General features: G+C 38.8%; 1 protein-coding gene across 2 annotated transcripts in view; it reads left to right on the forward strand.

The window, feature by feature from the left end:
- RARB (retinoic acid receptor beta) overlaps positions 1-26,857 on the forward strand; it is a 264,320-nt gene that overhangs the window by 229,561 nt on the left and 7,902 nt on the right. For both annotated transcript variants that reach the window (XM_053466648.1, XM_053466649.1), the window contains 3 exons: positions 1,124-1,265; positions 20,015-20,175; positions 24,676-24,852. In XM_053466648.1, coding sequence (XP_053322623.1) covers positions 1,124-1,265; positions 20,015-20,175; positions 24,676-24,852 — 480 coding nt within the window. The remainder of the gene's footprint in view (positions 1-1,123; positions 1,266-20,014; positions 20,176-24,675; positions 24,853-26,857) is intronic.

The following is a 26,857-nucleotide window of genomic DNA, read 5'->3' on the forward strand; positions in this document are numbered from 1 at the left end:
CCTATCTAAGGCAAAAATATTGGGGATTCTGTCACAGTATATGGTCGTATATTTCTAAGCCTACCACCACGTTAAAGTACCCCAAAGCTTGGCGAGTCCTGTCTAATTTTTTACGGCTATATTGCAAGGAGAATGCTTATGCCTTTGATTTTAGCTTGTTGTACTCCCCTATTTTTGTTTCTACTAAACACAAAACAGGAGTATTGCGGTCAAACAAACATAACGTAAAATGATAAAAAAAAAAGCCCAGATCTCCAAGTATGGAGCACATTTGCTCATGAAGAGGTTAAAAATGTCATATTTGGTAAAGACCAATAGATTGCCGGTGGTATTCAGAGACAATATACCACACAGATCATTAAAACACAGCTTTCTGCCCTTTGGATGAAAAGGTATTTGCCGTATGGAAATTGAAGTATGGTTTATGAACAGGCAGAGATTTTGTACATACCTTGAAATGAGACAGAAACAGACATGACTTATTTAGCGCTGTTCAATATTTAACAAGACTTGCAGTTTCTTATCACAAGGCTGTATTAATTTGTTTGGAACATAATGACAATATTAATTATTAAACGCTTTGCGCTGAATTGCAAGTCATTACCCAGCGCCTTCATCAGCAGTTAGAGTGCTAGGTATCGCTAAGAACAGAGCAGGAAGAATTTATTTACCGGATTTATGAAACAAAGAACATTTTCCCTAAGACGTCCGTACAGAGTGCAGAACCCCAGCGTTGTTTATATATTCCTCCGTCTCGAGAATAAGTAGTTAAACTTCGAATGAACCCAGTTTCTTTTCCAGTCTGGCTGTCATTGGGTATCACAGAGTATTCTTGCAATCTACAAGTACTGGTATCATTTTCAACAACACGGCATCATAATCTACTCGCTGTACTCTAGTGTTGATTAAACAGCGCGCTCTAAGCAACAAGGGAAAGCGATACAAAGCCTTTAATATTTCATATGGGTTTTGAAGGTTAACATTATCCAGCATTTCCACTGGAGACATTTCATTAACTTAATAGGTCAATCTGTGGTGTGGCAAACATAGATTTCATTTCTCGTTTGATGTTACTCCCTTTTTTTTTTAATGTGTTTTTTTTTTCTCCCCCATTTCATTACAGGGCTTCTTCCGTCGAAGTATTCAGAAGAACATGATTTACACTTGTCACAGAGAAAAGAACTGTGTTATCAATAAAGTTACTAGGAACCGCTGCCAGTACTGCAGACTACAGAGGTGCTTTGAAGTGGGAATGTCCAAAGAATGTAAGTTGAATGCAAGGAATCCTTTTTTATCAGTAAAAATGCTCATCGCCCAAATGTGCCGTACATAAGATACATTCAAGACTCTAGTCTGCTCTTTTTATCCCAATGTCAGGTTCACTTGTTTAAGTGTCTTCATTAACCTGGCTTGTCATTAAATGTGAACTCCCACCATTTCTTTGTATTACTAGTATTAGGTCAATGAAACGTTTTTCAAACATATTGTGCTAATTTCCTTCCTTTAAGAGTGCGTAATACATCGTTTTTGGACAGTTGCAATCAGTCATTTGTATATGTTCTATCTCTTTTATCTTAGTCCGTTCTACTAGACAGACACCCAGACTCTTTATCATACTGCTTTGCCGTAAACACCGAGCCCCAATCGCTAACTAATAAAAGTCTATGGAAGGACAGACTTCATTAGCATTGCCATAAAGAATCAGCTCAGTGTGGTGTTTGAGCAGGGCCCAACATATCAAGTGTCCGACAACAATGGCGACCTCCATGTCTGCACATAAAGGAAGCTTATTGCAACAAAAACAGATAAAAACAAACAGGTTTTGCTGTATACATTTACTGTAAAATTTTTCCCATGGGACTTACCCAGTAGTTAATGTGTACATGTGAACATGTATTTTACGTGTTTTCTACTGATGTACAAAAAACCTTAAGGACCATTGTCACAGCTTTAAGCATATCTGATTGGATAGATTAAAACCACATTTGTTTCCATCAATGTAATTGTTATGGCGATACTTAGTTTAAAAACCCATTTTACCTCATGGAAGATGAGATTGGTGACAAAAGGTGGCCAAACGAGCATTACCACTATCTAATCTATTTCCTGGCCCAAACAACAGCAAGTACATTTTCAACTGTGACTTCATAATCATACAGAGGAATATAAGATGGCTGCCACCATGGTATACACATGAAGTGGGTTTCTAATATATGTATGTATATATATATATATATATATATATATATATATAATGTAAACTATGGTGTTAGGAAAAAGCGATAATAACAGCCCCAGAGGTGTAATTTGCACTACATTTAATGGGCCTCATCTTTGCTTTATGAAAATAAACTTACCAGTAATGTTATAATGCTCTAATAAGAACAAGGAACCGTATAACAGTAAATATTAAGCCATTCTGTTAACATGTTTGCCGTGTTTACCGTGTCACCACAATGTCCAGTTCACTTTAATGTGTCAGTTGAAGATGTATACAAAGGCTGAAGTAGAAAAGGTCTTGTGAGTTTTTGCACATTATTATACATCTCGGGGAACTGTCAATCACCGGGCCGAGGCTTAAAGCCATGGGCCAATCAGTGTGTAGCTGCTATACTGTGATTGGACAAAGTCCTACTTAGCGCTGCAGTGCTTGCAGAGTGGTCTTCCTCAGTGCCTAAGTTCCCTGTTATATGGTGTGTATATTGTTGCCCCATAAAATGTGTTGCTTAACTCCCATGCACCCCTGGTGAGGGAGAGAAGAAGAATGCCGATATACTTTAGTTTATATATGAAGGTTGTTTTAAGTCTGCCCTGGTGCACTTAAACAGTTTGCTGAAACATCTAGATGGTGGCTCAGAACCATTTGGCTTTTTTATTGCTGTAGGGAGACCGCAGAGTGTCACTGTGTACGTGTTACATAGTTGGCACCCTGAGTCCACTGCCAACTCCCTATGATGTATGTAGCTGGTAACAGGGTTAATTTTAATGCCTATTAAAAGGTTTAAAGTCAACTAAAAACAACAGACAGCTGCCTAACTGTGTGCCCTACTGTGGGTGTCTGCTCAGGAGCATCTCAAATTCCAGATGACTTGTCCATTACAGATAAAAAACCTCTATTCACATATCAGTCTGATACTGCCACAATGGCGGCCCAGAACTAAATTGCACATTTCCCAGATGTATGTTACTCAGTGGGGTGCCGTAATCATCCCCCTAGGCGCAATTCACCTCTGGACCCACCTTTACGCTAGGGATAAACCTTGAGTAAAATAACATACAAAAAGGATTGAGATCAACTCAACTGAGAACAGACAACCGCTTAATAGCAAATCCTATGTTGGGAGGGCAGGGGGTGCTCACCTTTACACTTGGGGTGAACTTGAAAATTCACTCCAAGGGTGAAATTACATACAAAGTTGTTCGCAAACCTCTGTCTATCCCAAGTGTAAAGGTGAGTCCAGACGTGGCCCTCCTTGCTCACTTGTGCCTAGAGGGAAACCAACCACACATCACTGATGAGGACAAACTGTATGCCTGGGTTTTCTGGCTTTCTTGTGCAGAGGACATGTTCCTTGCCTTCTGGTTCTGGCCCTTGTGAGCAGGATCAGACTGATACATCAATAGAGATTTTTTCCTTCACAGTGGTGTAAGTGAGCTAAACCTTTGGATTATTAAGTGTTCTCTGTGGAGTTCTTGAACCTTTGTGTATGTAATCTTTTTTAATATGCATATTAGACAACATTTTAGAAAGACTACAGGGCATTTTAACTAACCCAAAATAGTTGCATGTATTCTTGTTTCATACGAATTAAAAAACAAGGCTTCTCGTCTCGTGTACCTCCTTCTCTCACTGCTCCCATTGAAGAAAGCAGCATATTTAGGTATGCTGCTTGCATGTGTGATGTAATGTTGTTAAAAGGAGCAGTTGGAATATTTTTGGCATTGTAAAAAATTAAATGTAGCTCTATGGAATATCAAAAATTAAATGTTTACTAAAGAGTACATAGTGGTAGTGGTTCGACATTTGATAACTCTCTAAATCTGGAACAAGGAGTATTAAAGAGGAGCTGTTACCTTCTCAGCTTTTAGCATAACCACTTTGATGTATTAAAATATCTTATGATGTGTCAGTCAGTCAGTGTAGTAGTTTAGCCTATTGTTGGTTTGGAGTAACTGGTCAGGTAATGAACTATTTTTCCTTATCGACATCAAGATATTTGGCAAAACCGGCATAACAACTAGGTTCACATTCCGAACGCTTCCCTTTCCCTTACTCTACCCTTTAGAAAGACTGCCAGAGCCAATCAGCTCCCACCAAAGGGGAGCAGCAACTTTAAAAAGGGGTGGAATAACTTTTTTGGACTGTATACTCATTCAGATCACGCGAGCAGAAAGGGAAATTGGCTGCTTCATGGTTCCCATAAGGTATCTATCACTTTTCTATTACACGTATATTGGCTATGTTAATCTTTAGACTATTCCATATGTTTATTTAGTGTACTGAACTGTAAAATGTAGGATTTGTGGAAGTGAAAAATCCCTCCCTAAAATATGTTGCATGGTTGGCTTAAAATGTGTCTCCTTGAAAGAAACATTATCTCTAGATCTTAAAAAAAGGTGTCAAAGAGCCCATTAAGAATAAGTAACACTCACACATCATCTTTCAGCTGTGCCTCTGTTGTGTTTGCCAGCTGGCTGTTCTGTGTTGAAATCCTTTGGCATACTTAGGATTACTCAGTACTCAGGTAACACTAAACAGATGTGAGGAAAACACCCTTTATATGTCATTTCTCTTTGTACCTTGAGATTTGTAAAAGAATATCCATTTTTAGGTCATACAGCAAATTGTAATCATTTTACCTTATTTCTAAATACTAAATGACTCCAGGAGATTAGCACGTGTCTGAAATCCAAAAAAGATCTCAACTAAGTACAGTCAAGCGAGTTGTATACTGACTTGAGATACATCTGCCGTAAGACAAACTCATAAAGACAAATATATAAAGATTGATTTCATTTTCCTGCCCAATGCAGTAAAAGTCATCTTATCACCATAACACTCAATGGGATGATCTGCCAATAGGAGCAAGCCATTGGGTGTTATGGTGATAAGATGAAATTTTTGTCTTCATGAGCAGAAACTTGGTTGGCAGGTGTTATATTCTATATTATATTTATATCTTAATTGGCCAACTTGAGACTTCAGGCATTTTTTTATTGAGCACATATTTGCTTTTGATCTCCACAAGTAATCATGAAACTATACAAGTTTCTATTTGACAAAATTGCCTTTTATGGTAACTAGCCCCCAGCAACGATTATTTTTCACCAAAGCATTGTAACAACTGTAACAATACATAAACCATCACATAAACACAAGTAATTGTCCAGCAAGGGTCCTGATAAAGTTGATTCAAAATTGAAGCCATTAACATATATTTAACCACAGTTTGTGCAATGAAGTGCAACACTTTATATCAAATGTGTCCATGATAGTTGTATTCTTGATATACAAGTATCTTGCTGAATGTGTGTTTTCTAGAGTCACTTTAAAGTGAAAAACATACCTGTCCATCAATTCCAAATATTTTGTCAAATTGTTTTATTGACCAGTCAGTTTTGTGATTCTTTAATGATGGGGCAAAAGGAGCAATTGCCATAGAACCCTTGGCCCAGCATAAAGAAATTAATAAATGGTTAATTTTTTTATTGACAACCCACTTGAGCCATAGATTCATTTACACCACATAATGGAATAAGACGGTATTTACCAATTACAATATTAAGGATGTACTTTTCATTGTGTGTTGATTTCAAGAGAGGTTGGTGGTTGGTTAATGCACCTATACATTATACAGGGCCAACCACACTCTCCCTGCAACAGAAAGAGCTTGGCTGGCACTGTATGGTATTAGACCTTCAAAATGTATAATGAAGTCAAGTAGTTAAAACCACAACTCTCCTGTCAGCTCTCCCTTTAGTGCATATCCCCAGAGTACAAAGTAAACTATGGTGTTTTTAATTACGGGCCAATATGCTAGGTTTAATAAAAAGTGATTTCTGCTGACACAAAATAGTTTAATACCTCTTAAGAGTAGTTACTGTAGAATACTATGTATTCCTCTTGTTTTTTCTGTGCCTACTGTAAATGCTGTGGGTACAGTGATAGTCCCCCAGGTGTCTCATACCATCACACCTCTTACAGTGTGACATCACAGTCAGTGCCCGAGTCAACAAGCAAGGCTGCACCTCACACTGAGATCAGGCAGCATTACTGGTCCCCAGCCTACTACCTCATACACTGTGACATCATAATTCCTTTGGTAATCAGCATTGTGCCTTCCACTGATCCCAGTTAATGATCTTTATAGCATTCTCAGGCCATTATGATCCCTTCCACGGTCCAGTGGCAGACCCACCTGACAGGGCTTTTTTAAATTAAAATGTGTGTGCAAGTTGGTACTATATGTAAGTTCGTAGTAACATAATTGTTTAAACTAGTCCACAAACTACAAATAATGTATGTGTTGGACAACATGGGGGCTACAAAGATTTATTTCCTTGGAGTGAAAGTCCTCCAAATTCTAACGCATCCTCTATAAATATACTTATAAAGAATCCCCAAGAACATAACAGGTGCAATGCCTAAAAGTTTGTGGCAGTGAATTGTATATGGTTTTTATATGGTGTGATTCACACCTACTATACAATCATAAGTGGTCTTGTTTAACCTTTAAATTGCCACACGGGGAGTACAGTATAGTTCTGAAAGGGTTAAGCCTCTTTCCATCTCTCGCTTTAAAAGTCTTCCAAGGCGACTAAGATTGAATGATCTTATTCATAATTTGCTCTAGGTTCTGTAAGGATGGTTATGTAATAGCAGTAATTGCATCAAACCATCTAATGAGCATTGCTTCCAGTACCATGTATGACAGATTAATAGCCCATGAATTCATTTTCTGCTTGTTGTGCCTCACAAAAAAAGTATTTCGCTGACCAATTAATAAACCCGTAAAGAAAATAATACTGTTGTTTTCTTTATTAATATGATGTTAACTCCAAACAGAGGAGCAACTTACAGGCGCCGTTTATCTTGTTCCTTCAATGAATTCGTTCCTAATTTGTGACGATCGTTGATTAACCTCATTTACATTTTATGGCGTTTTATCCAGGAGCTACGCTTTATAGCATGAGTTTCCATAAAATCCGCAAGCTAAGACTTTTGAATTTATACAGTATATACTGTATCTCATTACTTAAATAGCAATAGCTAAAGGAAGGTGCCGAAGTTTAACATAACAATCACCATATTTTATTACTAGTATTTCATGTTTAAAAAAGTGTGTTTTGAAAATATCGTGCCATTTTCTTTTGCATAATATGTTTTCCACGTATGCAGGGTTGTAGCTCTTGGCCCAACCTACTTTAAGTCCTGTAGTTCTCTCACTCCTCTGAAAATACATTTGAAACGTGCACTACTAGTACCAGGCCAAAGCCTGATATTTTTGAGCTTGAGTGAAGCCAGATAATGTTCTCTCCTTGATATTTTGTGTGCATGGACTACTGGTATCCAGCATGCTCTACCAGGGAGCATATGATCACCAGTCAGAATGATAATGTGAAAATAATGATAAAAATTAAGATACACAAACATGAAACCAATTAAAACGTAGAGATACTGTTACCCATGTATTATGATGTCATATGCTGGCACTCCGTCAATTAAGGATGAACGGTGCCTGGGGAACAGCAAGCTATGGAGGCTAAGCTAGCTTGGCAAGTTCTCCATAGCGGGAATGGATGGGTCAGGAGAGGTGATATACACTGCCCATTGAGCAGGTCCGCACCAAGGAACCTGATCAGCCCATAGGGCAATCTGCACTTGTTTGGTGTTAGAGGGGCTGCCTAATTGCCCGGAGCCAGAGTATACCACCACCTACTATATTAAACAGGAACAATTTCATAGAAACTAAGTTCATAAGATCTGCTTGAAACAAGAATCCTTTTTTTTTTTAATGTAACAAATTTAGGTTTTATAACTTACAGCTGACATTGAAAACGTACACATTGAAACCCTAGAGGCAATGCCCAAGGGCGATAAGCATTTAATTAAGTGTGGGATTTCTGTCTCAGTGCCCTGAATACATAACAAGCTTTACAGTTGTTCCAGATAAAACCGTTATGTTTAAATAAACAAGGAATAGAGCTTTACTACTTTTGGGTGGCATTCATATATCTCTGTATTAAGTTGGAGTGGGATTTAGGCTTTTAACTCCCCAAAAAAGAACTCAGCATGATTTTATAGTGAATGTTACGGCTGTAGGCTTTCTGGCTGACAGTTATAATGGAGTCAGAAATGCATGCAACGGCTGACCCACTTTTATTCTGTATTTTATCACGGCGAGGAAACAAAATGTTAACGTACACCTATCTCTAATTAACAGTGTGTTACAGCTTTCTTTAACAATGCTTGATCGCAAGTGGCTAGAGACATGAAAGGACAGTGTTGAAAACACTAATTATATTACAGTGATGGGGGGAGGATGAATAGAAGTCTCTCCTTTTTGGGATCAGCTTAAAGGTGCTGTTCCACTTAGACAAAACATTCATTGGACTCTCTATTATGTGAAGCAAATAAACCTTAGCAGATCTGACATTTTACTCTTACCCCAGGAGGTTAATCACATAAAACAGACACCCTCTTTTAAATCAGCCCTTTTATATTGCATAAGGAATTTGGGGAATTAACCCCAAAACTACTGACAACTTCCATTTTAATGAATGAACCTCATTAACGCCTGTAACAAAGGTTTTGTTGCATTGACTTGCTAATGGTTTGCCACCAAATTGCATCTCATAAAAATAGCACTTGCCAGAGGGTACATTTGCTGGCCTCTTCTGTTGGCTGTCCTGGCACTGGTGAAAAACCACCTGTGACATCACAGTGCTATTTTGTGAGGCAATATGCTTGTCTTAACTCAGTTGTGGCATTTGTAAATGTGTGCAGTGACATATTTTAAAATCAGAGTCAGCCAGAACCAACATTAAAACTTGTATTTCCACTCAAACTATATAACTGATATCATCATATTATAGGTAATTGTGGTCCTAAATACCGTATATCTTTAAATTGAAACACACTCGGATTTTAGTTAGATCAGTTAAATTGCTACCAAATGTCAGGAGTGCCATTGTGTACTTGCATAGGACAGTTTTTGATGTCACTTGTGCCTAAATGACAGTGTGATATACTTCTTTCTTATGTTTCCGTCTGCACAACCAATTACTCTTACTGGACATTTGGCACAAGGAATTGAAAGATGGCTTTTAGGTAAATTAAATTCAATGTTTATGTGACATAACATGACACCATACATCAAAACTTAATTCAAAACAAAATAAATGGGTATATGGTGTTCTCGATGCAGCACTGGCAGGGTGAATAATACTCTATACTCTGCGGATTTAAGTATTGTAAAGAAAGCTGCTTGAACTATCCATAAGGTTTTCGTTTTCAAGTAAGCTTTGTGTAAAGCCTAAGCATTTTAAGTCATTCTTTTTACTCCAGCCTTTTCCTTAAAAGGTTGATAATAATGCTTAGAAACTGATTTAGCCATAAAGGTCCAGGGAAGACATCTGGTTAGGAGGCCTCCATGTCAGTCTATTATCTCCTGGTTGGGGAGTATTAGGCTTTTACTGTTCTTTACCCTTTTCTGTTCGTTTCAGAATGGTATGGCTAGAACCATATGATTCAAATGTACCACTATTTGGACCAACTTTCTTTAACCTGCTCCTCTAACCTACTTTTCCTTGCATAGGGAATTAACACAGACTAAATTATACCTAAATCAGTCTGATTTATCCAACAATGCGCTTACACTTATATCAAATGTAGAAAATATGAACATATCCATCAATCATACATCAAGGATACATCAATATGCATCCATCAATGTTCATATCCTTGAGCTATTGAGGTATCCACAGCAGGTCAGTATATAGACAACATCAACATTTTTAGATGGCATTGTCATCCACTGCAACAAGTTTAATATAAATACTAAAGTGTGCTATGTATACATTTACCGTGTAACCTTAACACATGCTCTTCTTTCTCAGAGATCAGTGAGGGAGCCTAGCTAATAAGGTCCATCAAGATGAAAAAGGCCGGGTCAAGTAGAACTGAACAGTGTTCACGGAACATATTTTGTGGGGACATTAGGTTTAACATAAAAATAATTCATGTCTATAATAAAAAAAATGACATGATTTTCATTCAAGGAGCTTTAATACCATTTAAATGTGTTGTTCCACCTGCTCTGTTGAATATAACACTTTGTAACTACATTCAGCATTAGATGCATCATTCTTAGTACTGTTGAATGCCTAACCCTTTCCCACAAATAATCATATCAAATTTCGTCTAATTCACAATTTTGGCCAGGAACACCTAATTGTTGTGTGTCCCAAAAACAAGCACTTATTACCAAAAACACGTTTCTGTGTTGTTTCATGTCATTACATTTTCAGAGGAAAGTGCTGAAATCAAAACAGTGTTAAATGGGACCAGAGGGATTTTTACCTCTTCCCTGGCATTACAATTGGCCCTTTACTCTTTACTGTTCGTTTAAAGCCCCTTGAAGAACAGTCCATTTGTTGATAGCAATGAAAAGCAGTCTAAAGATACCTGCCTCAGCCTGAACAGTATAACAGCCAACACAAGCACATTAAGGTAATTTAGGTAATTGTGATCTTTTGTCGTCATTAGAACTCTCTTTATGCCTTTAACAAGCAGATTATTTCAAACCACTGTTGCCTGGTGATTTTCGCAAATGGTAAAAAATGAATCAAAAAATGAAAAAGAGAGAGGCTTCTTATCTAGCAGACCACGCAAAGCACACAACCTCTTTACTCCATTTCAGACGTCATCTGACATCCAAGTTACATGCTTTGTTTCCATTTCTGAGCCAGGAAAAAAACTGGGTCAGTTAATCCAAGTAGAAAACATTATTTTATCGAGTTAACTGTATGATGAACTGCAGCTTCTCTGACTACAAGCTACAGCGGTGCCAAACGGCAGACAATCTGATCTCAAATCTACACAAAGTGCCTTTAACCCCATTTCAGTACCAGTGTGGTGGGTTAAAAAGGACAACGTTACAGCAAAGTGTAGGCACTGAGAGAGTATAACATATATATATATATATAAAACATGTTACTGTCCCTGCCCTTCCTTCCTCTCCCCCTCCAACTGCTAAATCATATCATATCAGTGTCTTGTCCTTAAAAGATTTAACATGAAGACTCAAGGTGGCAGCAGAAACAGGAAAGTACTGGAATGTACCATAAATAATGTATAGGAGACCTGGATCTGAAGGATTTCAGGCAGTGTGACCTCACCTGACAAAAAATTTGCCATATAAGCCAAAACTCTGATTAATACTCTTCTTTGCCATTAGAAACCATCATCGTGGGTTGCACTAAATCAGTGGAAAGTAACTGAGCATATAATATGTCGCAGATGCACATGAGGCAGTGACAGACGCCCAGCAGAGGCAGCTTAGACCCTTTGCATCCCCATCAAACTGGTATTGGTGTTTGCAGTACATACTAAAGCCCTGCGCGGGACTGCTTTTTTAATCCCACTCCCGCTGATTTTTTTGCCCGCTCCCGCAATTTGGGTGTTCCACTCCCGCCACATTTGTGGCCAATCAAGCCCACCTCCTTACCTGAACTGCAGATTTCCCACGCAGTCCCGCAAGGCTGCCCTCGAGTTGCTCCCTCACAGCCTCTCTTCTCTTGCTCCGCCCAGGAACAAGGCAGAGTCACAGGAAGTGATGTCACATCACGTGACTCCGTTTTGTTCCTGGGGGGAGCAAGAGAGGAGACACTGTAAGGGAGCAGCGAGAAGGCAACCTTGGGATTACCGGGACCAGCAGGTACAGTGCCTGACCGCCCGCAACACCAGCAAGACCGCCCGCGCCCGCAAGTTTTTTGGCAGGACCCGCCTCCCAATGCAGTCCTCTAGTACATACCGCTCTATGTAACTAATGTCGAGCAAGATTTTCATTTTTTATTTACTGTTCATAAGACTTCCGTTATAAGTAGACTTGGGTGCCACTGAAGTCTTCATGTTTGTCTTCGGGGAAAAAAATCTTCAAATTCTATGAATTTCCCGTATTTGTTTGGGGCGAATATTTGTATTCGTTCTTCATCATGTTCTGTTGGTTGCCATAGAAATGTCATGAAACCAATTGATGAAATCAATAAATGAACACCTACAATGGCATACTTACTTACAACCCGAATTTGACAGGACAGGACTGAAAAATAAATGGGGCTGTCTCGGGAAATTCGGGACTGTTGGCAGGTATGCGGATGGAAGAAGGTGGGTCAAGAACTCAAAATAAGCTTAGACCTATAGTTATAGAGTTAACGTAAGGTTAAGGATAGTAGTAGTGCCCAGTTTGGTTAAAGATCTGTTATTAAATCATCTAATTTTAAATTTAATAGGTGTTATTAAATGCATGATGTCACAAGAATGAGCCGATCGGACAAACAAAGATCAGGCCACTCAATCAATGTCTCTTTGAAGAAAAGCTGGGCGTGACACGAAGACGATGAACACGAAGAAATGAATATTCTTTGTGTTATGCGTCTTCATCTTCATGTACATTTATCCGCCGCCATATTTGTTTATTCTGTATTGGGTTTGAACAACGAAAACATCCATGTTAGTTTTATGTTCTCCCGAATACGAATGCACAAGTCGTCAAGTCAAGTCTGGTGCTATACAAGAATTATGGATTTTTGACATTAATCCATGTCTCAAATGATTCAAATTAATAATGATCATCGTTATTAAAGTGGTAAGTCATTAGTCTGTAATGATAAGGTTAATTTCCACAGGGCCTGAACCCGAGGGTACTTCTCTACCTTATTCTCATATTTTAGCCAAGTAAGAGCAATATATTTGGGAAATAAGTGCTGTACATGAAATGTTCTTCCATTCTCTGAAGAAGAGTTATATGGTGGAGCTGTGCCCCAAGTTTGAACTGTGGAAATGAACTTTATAATCACAGACTTCTGAATGACCTCTTTCCCAATGTGATCGTTATTATTTGTGAATCATTGGAATCAGGGGGAGATTGTATTGGAAGAACAGCATTCTGGTGGCTTCCCCATAGCCAGAACAGTACTCAAAACTGTGTTACATAGTTATATATATAGTCCTATGAATACAATGTGATTTCATTTTTATCCAGTGAGTCCTTTACATTCTGTTATAGTGTTTCCCAGTACATTGGTAGTTTAGGACTGAGTGTATTTTGTGTGTACATATATAGTATATATATACTGTGTGTGTGTATAGGAGGGAAATGTATTTAAAATGGTGCAAATGATCTAAAACTAGAGGGCCAGAGGTTAAGATGTAATGTAAGGAAAGTTTATATTACGAAGAGGGCATTAGATAAATGGAGCAGCCCCCATGAGGGAATATAGATATCCATGGGTTAGGATAAAAAACCTTAAGCTATACTAAATGTATACTCAATCATGCTCTGAATGAGGAAAAATTGGCAGACTAGATGGGCCGAATGTTTTTTATCTGCTGTCAAATACTGTTTCTATGTAGCTACACACAAAACACATCAGACATTCACATATAATCTAACATCTCTACGTGATGGTTGAGGTCTGCGGAGTTACGTTTTTCCAGCCATGAGATATATTGTTGTATTAACTTTTTTTGTGGTGTTATATTGGGATTATTAATCAATTATTTTTAAGATTCTCCCTGAAATATAGCACATTACTCTACAGATTCTGTGTTCATTTCACAAAGTACTCCATAAATTATATGCACTATATAAAAAGATAATAGCACTTTATCAAATCTAGAAAATCATTACCAATAATATGCAGCTCTGCCACAATGTTCCGTTTTAGAAAAAATGACTTTGCAAAAGGGCATCCGGGCAGACCCGTGTGCCACAAACGGAGAAAAAGTGGCTTTATGATCACTCGGAACACTTTCAGTGGCCTCATTGTTATATGGATCGGGGAAATAAAATGCTAATATCTGGGTGAGGTTTATGGGAGCTTTAGTTAAATAACTATATGAACATGTGACCATAATCCTCCACTAGACAGGGATCACGGGGCGGACGTTGTCCTGCATGACACTCTGGCTTCCTTGCAACTTCATCCATATGACCTCCATAGTTATGTTAATAATAAAGGTTAATTGTAATCTGCACAAGTCATCACTGAAGTGCAAATATTGGGACAACGGCCATATTTATATATCCGAAGACTCTCTAGGCATAAATAGAACTGTTCCTTGGGGACAAATATTTGACATTAAACCAGCATAAACACTTCGATTTCCATCTTTTTGGATCAAATAACAAGAAAAAATGACATACTCAAATAATTTATTAAATATTTTTAAACACGCACCAAGATAGGTTTAACTCCTTGAAAACACAAAAAAATGTATTTGCAGAAAAGGTAAATTAAAAATTATAATATACACTTTCATTGGGACTGATAAACTATAATAATCATTGGTTTCATACAGCTGCAAGGCCACACATCATGGCTTTGTGAATTTATAATTCAGTGCCCTAGAGGGACAACTTCACTATTGAATGTCTGTGGGAAAATAACTTGGTAAGCTCTTATATAAACAGTGTATGAGAAAGAAGTAGCGCTTGAATATCACATGGTAACCTGCAGTGAGGGGGTTCAAGTCAGCACATGAAAGCAGACCTGGGAACTATCCAGGTCTCGTCTGGGGCTCCAGCACCAAATTTTGTGTGTTGCTACACAACCCACATCCCCTCCAACCCCACTGGCTTTCCTGTAACATCAGGGACCACCTACCCGCAGTTTGAATACATCTCCATGCACTTGATATACTCACCTTTAGTTGGCTTCTGCACTGGCTTATCAGGGACTACTCTGACCCCTATGTGTATGCACAGAAAATAGAGTGCTTTCTTGTCACTGATTGCCTGCTTCAAGCAGCCAAATCACTGGCAAGTATTGTCCAACCATAGATGAGGATGCCAGCTGCAGCGGTGCAGTTTCGACCACAGGTAAGCATGCTTTTTTATTTATTTGTTTCTGAAGAATGCATATTACAGGACAGAGCTCATTAATGTGCATTCTTCTTTAGTAGGACTTCAGGGACTGTAAGCTGTCTCTTTAAGGAAGATGGAAGGGCTTGGCAGTCATACCTTGTTATATATATATAAGTTATCTCCTGGGAGATATCAGTTTTTGACATTCAGGCATGCACTTGATTACATGCAACAGGATGAAAGTCGCATATTATCCTTCAAAATGAAACGTTGCATTACCTTTCAGCTAGCGCCGACCTTTTATATTGTATTTTTGTGCATCATTTCACCTCCTCCAGTGTTAATTACATTTGTAAGAACATTTTTAAATGTTTTGGACAGACAAGCCCGCCACATATTATCTTCCAAATCGTTACACAGAGCACGCCCTCTGTTACTCCTTCCCTTCGTATAATACTACATTCTGCAGATGCAAACCCAATGCATGAAGACAGACTTTATCAGACATTAGGAAGGTTTGATGACCCCGTATGTTGCCTCTTTCACGTGAGTTTAAAATCTTATGATGATCTGTTATATCTCTGATTAATCTGAAGTCTGAGAAATAAAATGTGCCAAGACGGGTGAGTTGCAGCAGCAGACTTTGGAATGACTGACTGTCCCCGGGGATAAAATCACTCAGTCTCATAGAATGGGGTGACATTTAAAAAAGAAACGCTGAGGAAAATGTCATGCTTAAAAAATTAGTTTCAAACGGACCGGCTTCTGATTTATTTTTATTACAGTCAGGGCTGCAATAGTGATGGATTGTTAGTTCTGGGATTGTTTTGCTACATTTTTCACTTTTTTTCCCCTCAATACTGAAAATAATCTAATTTACCAAGTATGTGATGCTCTTCATCCTTGGTTGGTGTGACCAGACATCTGTTTACTTTGAAGGCAAACTATAATCTGATGATTGACGCAGAAATTACACGGATTTACCTGGTACCCTACTTTATGAACAATATCTAAAAGACGTCAAAGGCAATCATTTCATTTGTGAAACGACAATTAGCCTTTAATGAGACACAGTAGATAATTTCACAAAGGATTTCATATATCTCATTATAAAATGATGGTCGAACATTAAATGATGATAGGTTCATAATATATTCAATCTGTAAGAAACTAAAGGACTTGTGTGGGAAAATGGTCATGCTTATTTGAATTATCTCTCTATTTTAATTTGTCTCTGAATACTTTAATATGCATTCTTCCGAAATGAAAATGAAATAAAATTAAAGCTCTCACCTGACACAGCAGCAGCAGTCGTCCTTCTCCTACAGTACATGACCTGACTGTTCTTGTCACTGATTGGCTGATTGGAGCTGCCAATCAGTGGCAGGAAAGTGCGCTCATTAGAATCAGTGGCAGCACTTTCAGGGGTCTGAACAGAATTACTGTAACGTAATAGTGATGGTTACAATTTCTGTGGTTCCCTTTTGAAACGCATTAAAAATAAAGTCATGATAAAAAATGTGACTTGTATAGGAAGAACACGCTTTCATCTGCCTAGATGTGGCAGGAATCCCACATTTTGTTGTGATCCATTACTATGGCGTACTATGGACAGTGCAAATGACTAACTACTGCTTATCATGTAAGGAGCAATTCTGAAAAAAGAAGAACTTCTCTCCCATAGCTTTTTGTCCCATAATTACCTTATCTCATTAAAACTATCTTGTGTGCTTTGTGTTTGGAATCATCGCCATCAGTGCATGCTTGATGTGCTGGGTATTTAGGATGAAAAGCGATGTCACATAAGTATGTGTCACTTCTGAGCATATAGAAAAAGGTCCAGATGTACAGAAATGAAATCACCTTCACACTTTCCATGACGTGACTTTGGATAGCTGGGCTTAGAACAGATGAAGTACATTTTTTGTTTTGTTTTAGGAAATAGGTAAGGGCCTGGTACTTTAAACAAGGCTTCTCATAACAGGATTAGCGGCAGGAGCTGAACCACAAGCGAAGGAGCAGCAAAGCGATTCCCATGTGTCAGGGAGTCCTTGGCAGCGGTTCATAAGACTGTCCTAAATTATGTGTTTGCGCACCACAAGAAGCCCAGAGCTACTGAGCTAAGTAGTTTCAAGGAAGCTGTCTGCTTTGCAAATTTTTCAGTCTTCTAATACATCTGCAAGTAAGTCCCAAAAGCAAACAGCATTACAATATTAATATTTTCCAGATTAAAAGGAAAATGACCAACAATGATGAATTCATTCCCAGCCCCCCATAGAGTCCCCGCAATTACACTTTTCTCCAGATCATAATATTATTTGGCTACGGATTTGTAATGAGAGGGCTAGGTAAATTAGCATGAACATTGATGTTGTTATAGTACCAGGAAAGGGTTAATGTTGCAATATTTAGAACATAATTCTTAGTGCTGTTAAATGCCCAGAAATAATTATTTTATCATATAAAATGTTGCCTCATTAATAATTGTTTGGGGGCGCTTAATTGTCATAAAAATGACCAATAACATTAAGGTTGGCTATATATACAAATTGAAGTTAACAGCACACATTATGGACCCTGATCTTATTAATTAATTTATAGTTATTCATCTGAAGAACAGCATGTTTAAAATCACAAATCTAGCCTCTGATTATGCTGATAAACTGGATTGCCCCAAGAAATAGTGAGTTTCTGATTCACTGCTCTGTGAAACTACACGAAAACACTAATAACGGAGGAGGGAGAAGTGTCGAAATGCGGGAAGTAGAAGTCAAGAGAAAATCAGTCAAAACCAGGATGCAATTTCCTGCTTCACTGTAAGATATTTATTCTTCCACCATAAGACTGATGTGTGCAATGGGAAGAATAAACAAGTCATCTTAAAGCAAGGGATTGTGGCTGATTTCACAGATATGTGGAGTGGAGCAGCTGGCTCCTCACTCCCCAGAGCAATATTGCCTAATGCCTTATTTTGCTACTTATGTTCAAGAAGAGATTGTCACCCTCTCGAAGAGTCCACCTTTATAAAATCAGAGTGACATATAATGTAAACCGCGTCTGGAACTGAGCATATGCGCAAACACCCTACATATTAAAAACCTTTACAGTTATCAAGTACGAACATTAACATGTCACGCTATAGCAGATAAACAAGGGCATAATAGGATAAATACCCAAAGTTGTTCCCTTTAACAAAGTTTTTAGTTAGAAACAGCATTTTTTTATGTCGGTATGTACACCATATGGACAAAAGTATTGTGGCTCTGGACCATTACATCAACAGGGACATTTATGACACCACAGTCTAAATACATAGAGCTTCCACTCCACTGTGGAGTGTTTCTGTTGGAATTTTTTGGGCATTCATCCAGTAGAGCATCTGCGAGGTCAGGCACTGATGTTGAATGAGAAGGCCTGGCTCACAGTCTCTGTTCCAGTTCATCCTAAATGTGTTCGATGGGGTCAAGTTCTTCCACACCAAACTCATCCAACCATGTCTTTATGGACCATGCTTTTTGTACTCGGGCACAGTCATGTTCAAATAGAAAATGTCCTTCCTCAAACTGTTCCCACAAAGTTGGAAGCATAAAATTGTCTAAGCCTAGCCCAACCACTGGAAAAAAGCTCCATACTATTATCCCTCCCCCACCACAGTTGACACGACTTGCCACTCTGCCTCCCTGATATCCCACCTCCCCTTGTATGCCTTATTCCCCCCTATATGCCCCCCGACTTGTTGATCTGCAGACCAGGAGGCATGAGGACTGTACCATTCTATTGTTTCCCACAGGCAGTATGAAAAGAGTCAACTAGTCAAGTCAAGGAGTAAAGTGGATTGGGCCAAGATAACAGAGCTGGGACACATATAAATGAAGCAGTACCCATTATTTAACATTATTTAACATTGCTGTACGACACTCATTAATGCTTTAATGAAAAAGTAACAATAAGCTGTTTTCTCTTCTACATATTCCTTTTTGTCCCCTACTTTTTGCCACATTAATCCTGAATATTTACCCTGTGTTTACCAGATCTGTCCACGAGATATTAGCATTGTTCTCTTTCTCTGATAGGAACGCTGTAGATGGCAAGAGCATTATTAAGTGTCTGGAATCTGAATTTTCTTTTTGAATGTAATAATACAGTTAGCATGATGAAGAGCATCTTGGGAGCATAGCAGTACATCAAATACTGCACATTTTAAATAGACGCTAATGGCCTTTTCTCCCATATTTTAAAAAAAATCTGTTTAATTTGAGTAACCAAATTGTTTTTTTGTTACTTTTGCAAAGCATAATCAGTTCTCCTTTCATGCTTTCTGTTCAAGACCCTGGTAACAGATTAGCACTCCGGGCAATAATACAACTGTGTACTGAATATGCTGGGATAGAGCCTCAGCTGAGAATATTATTATTTTGTATTTATATAGCACCAGCAAATACTGTACAGTACACAATAATGTTACATTTAAATGAACAGGTATATTGATGGTCCAAACCCATAGTTGTGGACTTCCCAGTGTTGGGTGCGTGGAGCTACCCTTTAACTTGGGGTGTGGCTGCTATAAAGGGGTGTGGCTAGCTGCATTTAGGGGAGGGAGTATGCACATTAGCATTTAAAGGGGTGAGGAGTGGGCAGAGGATGGAAGACAGCCCCTGAGATCGGGTCAATGTCCCAGGTATGCAATTCAAAAAATATCTAAGACATAAATATTTGGGATTCCGTCACACAATATTGCTTAGCCAGCCACTACGTCAAAGTACCCCAACTTTGGTGAGTCCTATCTAATTTTCCATGACTATATGGCTTATCAAAGAACTGCCCATGGCATAAACGTTGGCCAAGTTGGTGTTTTCTGCCATCACACAGTTGAACATAACTTTTAAATTTGGTATTCGGTATCTGAACTTCTTTTTCCCCTTTAGCTGTCAGAAATGACAGGAACAAGAAGAAGAAAGAGCCTTCAAAACAAGAGTGCACAGAAAACTGTGAGATGACAGCAGAACTCGATGACCTGACAGAGAAAATTCGTAAGGCCCATCAAGAAACCTTCCCTTCTCTGTGTCAGCTGGGAAAATACACTACGGTACATTTTTTCCTACTAATTATTGCGGAACACTAGAACTTACAATTAGATGTTACTTTTGCCCGATGGCAACTTCAGTTTATGGTTATGACTCATGGTCTCTTTCTGTGTTCATTATTTAAATTTGTGTTTGTTTTGTCTTGTCAAGTTATCGCATGGGCGACTGTGTAATTATACTACACAACAAAACGTTTTGTGACACTGAATGATACTATTGGTAGGGTTTAGTTGAACCTCAAATTTTGCTGTAGGCTAGGACTGGCAGTGCTAGCCAACATGTAGCTCAGCAGCTGTTGTGAAACTACAGTGTCTATGATGTTTAGCTCGCCATAGGCACATGCCTTTATTTTCGGGATGCTCATGAGCATACCCGGTGAAGCGCTATTTCCTTGGTTTTTCGGGTCATCTCTGTGAAACTCCAGGTCGTGGGAGAAATGTTGTGGCCTCCAAGTCTGGGGTTAGCAGACACACAACGTCAATGGATCGCCATGCTCCCAGTGGGACCGCCTACCGACATCAGCGTGACTGCCTACCGCGTGGCGAAAAGAGCAGCCTCCAGGTAGCTGGAGCCTGGATGTTTCTTGGTATGTTCACGAGCATTCTGGGAGTTTTACATCCACAGCACCTGGAGAAGCGCTTGTTCTCACAGAGGTGGACTGAACCCCACAAATGCACATGAACCGCAGCTAAATTCTGGAAAAATAATTTACTGTTACAAGATATGACCATGGTGACTGGGGTGCCAAGTAGCAGACTCTGTCCAGAATATAAACAGTACAATACAACCGATAATACCCTGCGTGTTTATTGTACAATGGTGTGCAGGCAAAAGGCTGGATCCAATATCCTGATATATTTATTGGTATGTTTTGTTTTGTTTTGTTTTAACAGTCAAGCAAACAAAGCAATTTCAGACAAAGTCTCTCATCTCCCTCGCATACTATTAACAGGTCTTTGCTTTGAGCCTGTATTTATGCGTTTTCACCGTGCCATGCTCACATTGTTCCTTTGTGCACCATAATTACATCCATATAATCTTAAATGGTGTACCATTAGTGCAAGCTAATTGAGTAATGCCTCTCTTGGGCAATATCTGGCAAAAATACAATGACCCAGATTCATCAGAGATTTCTACTGGATTTGTTTAGATTGATAGTGTTTTTTTTTCTTCGTGTGTTTGCTTCAGAGCCATTATCTACATTACCCTGGCCTGGCGGTGTGTCTTTGCACCAGCGTTTGTTGGAGCTGTGGTTCTGGTTAGGTCACATCACACACAAAGCGCTCGGAGTGTGACCTCCAGCAGGAAACTCAACACTCTCTCTTTGAGCCTCGAGAAATAGATTTTCCAGATTGAGTTTGCTATTCTCGTTTTGCAAGCCATAATACTCTACGGATTGTGCTCTGATACGTAAGCATGAGGTGTAATCAAGAATTTAAAAGCTTAAATTATTCAAGTCCAACGCCAGTGAAATGCCAGCACCGTGGTTCAGTTCCATTGCTTGTAATGAGGAATATTATTTTTCAAGGGTAATCATTTATTTAAATTAGGAAAAAAATGTCCTTTGAAGACATACAGAATGTCTACAGATTTCACATGAAGACATGAACGAGGCTGTGCAATATACACAATGACCGACCTCCTAGACTTTCATTTGTCATTGAAAGAGGCTATTGTATTCTCAAAGGAAATAGATATTTCGGTGATTGTTAATTCTGAGAAAAGCAGACGATGTAAAGTTAGATATGACTGCAGAATCTTTGGGACCAGAGAAACGCTTACGTGCCTTCCCAGTTGTCACTGCTTATTCTTGCTTTTAGTCAAAACAATCAATGAAGACCTGCTGTTTAATAACAGGAATCGGTGTTGTGGCCAAAGATGCTCTAACCCCTCGGGAGGCTGCTGGGCTATAGATTAATGGTCTGATAACCCTGAGGATGTCGAGACAGCCAGAACTTTATTTTTTTAACACTCTGTAAACACTGAACACAATCAAAACATCAGAACACCATGCTTTCCCTGTTAAGAAGTAAAATGTAATATTAATATCATTCATAAACCACTTCCAGGTTAATCTGGAAGTTCACAATAAAATATGGTAAATATGAGGGTTTTTAATACTTGATTCTAAACAAGATGCCCCCCATTTATTAAAGAATTATAAATACGTTAGATCTATCTTCCATGTGAATTTGTTTCCCTCCTCGACACATTCTGGATGCTTACATTCCCCGTCAGCACTGCAGGCAGATTTAGTGTTCTCCATGGCTTTTAAGCCCCTGTAAATATTAAGGTGCCTTCATTATGTTCCATATGGATGTCGTAAAGGTTGACAGCATGCAGGAGTCAGAAAATGCCATACGATTTTGTTTCTAATGGGAGACGGCGCTCAACGAGCACATGTAAGGCATAAACCTTTGTGGGTTTATAAAGCAGTAAAGCATTTGAATCAAAAATCCGGAGCTGTAATAACAAGCAATAACCATCTTCATACTACGTGTCACAGAGCTAAAGGTGCCACTAAATCTCCTCTACCAATAACGGTATGTCACATAATCATCCAGCCACAAGGTACATTGTGTGCCGATACCCGCAGGCTACTTCTGCAAGTTACTCGGCCTGTTTCACTGCTTTAACCCCTTAAACAGGACTTATTCCTGAAAATATTTATTTTATTCTATTTATTGTGCCAGCAAACATGTTCACAAACAGACTATAGGCTATATTAAATAGGCTTTAACGTATATCTATGTGCCACTGATGGTGATATACACCCTGATCCTTAAGAGTGTAAATGTCACTTGCATATATTCCTGTAGCAGTCGCCTCCCCTGAGCTCCCAGAATGCCCCCGTGCTTCATTTAGGGAAAATACCCTTAATGTAGAGCGATTTGATACACTTTAAAATATTCCGAAATTAGGCAACCTATTGTGAAAGCAGGCTGACGGCATACACAGCCCCTTTGTCTTCTCCTCGATCTGTTCTATCCATTTGCATTTTGTGTGTGATAGCGTGCATTCTGTGTAATAGAATATGTGTCAAACTCAATCGCATGATAAAGTAATCTCATATAATACTGATGAATATTTTCTTCACACTTGCTGCTTTCACGCAATGTCTTTTTTTTCCAGATGGCTAAACTATTGCCAAATGATTTCCTGCTTTAGGCTTCTGCATTGTGTATCTCTTTACCATGCAGTATTCCTGTGGACTGGATAAACTGGCTATTAAATTTAATTACGACCCGAATGACTGCACATCTTGATTTTTCTTTCCCTTCCCTGATCTCATTTCCTCTTGATGGGCTGCGTTTTGCCCAGGCCCTTCACAATGAAATAAAAGAAATCGGACTCTCCGGTTGGTGGTGGTGGTGACGAGTGTCTTTAAGGGCGCAGAGCTGACTGTTCACCTGCTACCCCTGGGCAGCATAAAGCGTTACGGAGAACAGGCTCTTAGCATTTATTAATCAGCTGACGGAAGAGTCCTCAACCTGCAACGCTGCAATCAGAAAGATTTGATTTTATCGGCTGCCGCAGCCTGATTTTATGCAATAAAGAAACAACACTTGTTTCAAAGAGAAGGACTCGTTTTTAGAGGTCCTGCTTCTAGACATTGGCGACAACTGTAGCTGGTTTAACGTAACCGTAATATGGCCAATATTGTAAGCAGTTACAGAGATGGATGATGTGTACTTTGCTGTTTGTATTCACCGGACACTGTCTTTTTTACTATACCCAGAGCAACCTTTCGATGAGGGCCATCATTCTCTCTGCTACATCCAAAGAATACTATGGATGATGGACACTGCTACACCCTTTCATTTGTGGGCATTGTCTGCTACACACACTGAATCAGTTTGATTGCTAGACACTGATGACTACTCTCAAAAAACCCTTGTGATTGGTGGACATTGTCTGACCACTACACCCAGAGAATAATTTTTATTGGTGTATATTGTCCACGTGTAGAATCCTTTGAGTTTGTGTGACTTGTGAAGTCACCGTAAGGCCACCAGTTAGTGTCTCACGTAATGGGAATGTAATAACCGAGATATGTAACCTGATGGTCCTGTCTGTAGTATCACTTCTCTTCAATTCTAAACTTATTATATAACTTTTTATATAACTTTTGTCAGTGTAGTGAATGGAAGCTTTATGGCCGAGGCCAAGGATTGTTTTAATATGTGATTCATTTCAAAATTTAATGTTATTTGAGAGGCTGACACGTTTTCAGGAGGGGTAGCTGAAAGGTTGCTTCTTGTAGTAGTTGTGCTCAGTTAGTGTGCTGGGCAGTAAAACTGAAATTCTGCAGGAGATGTTAATTGAAGACTTTTAACATGTTTTGATCTGCATGTTAATAAGGCTGTTTTTTAATGCACTTCAATCATGTTTGCTTGACGTGTACATTTTAATGTATAGATCAAACTCTTTGCTGCGTTCCTGTCTGCAATCTGTGATAGAGCAAAGTGTGTACTCAATTCATTTTTCTTTCTGTCCTTCAGAACTCCAGCGCTGATCACCGCGTCCGACTCGACCTTGGTTTATGGGACAAATTCAGTGAACTTGCTACAAAGTGCATTATTAAAATAGTGGAATTTGCAAAGCGGTTACCTGGATTCACCAGCCTGACCATTGCAGATCAGATCACTCTTCTAAAAGCAGCTTGTCTGGATATTCTGGTGTGTATGATTTATTTCCCTATCACTAAGTTGGGGCTTTTTTTTAAGTTCTGTTTAGTGTATGCTTCCTGAAGTCATGGAAAGCTTCAGGATTACTGTTTAGCAAGCATATAGTATTAACCCGTTGGCGTACGCTTTATACACAGATATGTATATGAGCATGTATTTATTCTTGATGGTAAGACACTGGCCGTGTATATATGTTGATATCTATTGAGTGCCAGCTTCTTAGAGACAATTACTGACATTGTTACCCAGGCAGTGTCTACTGTCTGTTATAACCTTGTATTACATTTATAAAAAGTGTTTTGCTTGTGAAATTGCAAATAATATGTTAATTAGGAGAGCCACAAGGATCACTTTTCTTTAGTAAACCCATAGTTATTTTCATATCATTTGTAGGATTAAGAAGCCACCCTCTATACAAATTAACCAGTATTTTGGATTCTAATTTGTATACAGACAGTATTATGATGTCATAAACTGGATAAAGTGCATTTTCTTGTTTATCTAGACATCTGCTCATTATAAAACTCTGTTTAGTTTGAAGTTGCATTGTATGAACAAAAATGCAGACGTGCAGATAATGTGATCAGAATGTCCGGCATGTCTGGAAGTAATGGATGACACATGGAGTTACTTCTTGTCTATAGAAGTTTGTTCTTTGTGGTTCGATGACTCAGATGAATAGTAGAAATTTGTGGAATTTGAAGAATACAATTGTTTTCTTGATATAATAACAGATTAATTAAAAGGACCTATCTAATATTTATTTAGTGGCACAACATTACATACCTATGTAGCTACAGGCACATCATGTAGATGCTCAGGACATAGCCAAGAACAGCAATGGCGGGATGAGCATTAAGTCTCACCGACACGTGCTGATCCCTCAAAGGGATTCTAGCAGTGTGGGAGAAACTAACTTAGATTTTGGCAGCTAACGGGTTGAAGCAGAAAGCAAGGGAGTAAAAAGAGGTCCTTTAATAAAAACAGGACAGAATTAAGAAACATAATGATTTATGGGATATGGGGTGTCCTTTAACCCAGATGGATGATAGCTGGTGTTATTAATCACACAGCTGCTAAAAATCAAACAGATCTCTCCTCAGAACATTCTAGCTGCTTTGACCTCCTCTACATGCCCAGTCAGAAGCTGTTGTGAATAGGCTCTCATTTATGACATTGATGTATAGCGTAAACAGAGGAATGGAGTAAAACTATCCTCTGTTCTGTGTAGGGAGTGAATCTGGGTCTGCCCCGAGGTGCTCCTCCCTGTGAATTCATTCATACTGTACTCTCTTATCACGGTTGTGTGTGTGGTCCTCCTCTACAAAACTTTCTATATATCACTGATTGCATGCTTGTCAATATTACACAATTATACATCAGTGCCGCCATTGGCTTACTGCACGACACACAGACACACATAGACACACAGACACACACACACATACTACACATACTGTGATTTATAGAGTGTAGTTTTTCAAGCTTGGGTAACCTCTGTATCAACCACCCAGAGACCAGTGAAGGGCCATGTTACATACTCTGACTTGCTAAATTCAGTAATTAACCTTTCAGTTTCCCACTTAGGTAAAGTATGGCAACTTACTGATCATCACGGGCATTATATGTCATTTTGGCTTCAGGGTCTTTTAAAAAGTTGGGTTGTGGATATTCCATACATCATCATGAAGGCCCAACCCTTGTGATCTTTGGCTTAGCCAACACATATTTAAATCAGAGGAATCTCTGTATTTATCAACAGAGAAAAGCATTGCATGCAAGGTAAAGCGTGCCCTGCTTATAGAAAAGTCTAGATTATTCATAATAAAAGGTTAAAAGGAAATAATTAGTATTAAGGTTTACAACGCAGCAGAAATACATTAATGGGCAAAACTTCAATAAAGGCATCCTGATTTCTGCTGATAAAACGACAGATGTTAAGAGGGTGAAAGAATTGAGATTTCTGTCCTGCCAGTTACAAGTAAAATGATTTAAT

Source organism: Spea bombifrons, chromosome 5, assembly GCF_027358695.1.
Source record: "Spea bombifrons isolate aSpeBom1 chromosome 5, aSpeBom1.2.pri, whole genome shotgun sequence".
Lineage (NCBI taxonomy): Eukaryota > Metazoa > Chordata > Amphibia > Anura > Pelobatidae > Spea > Spea bombifrons.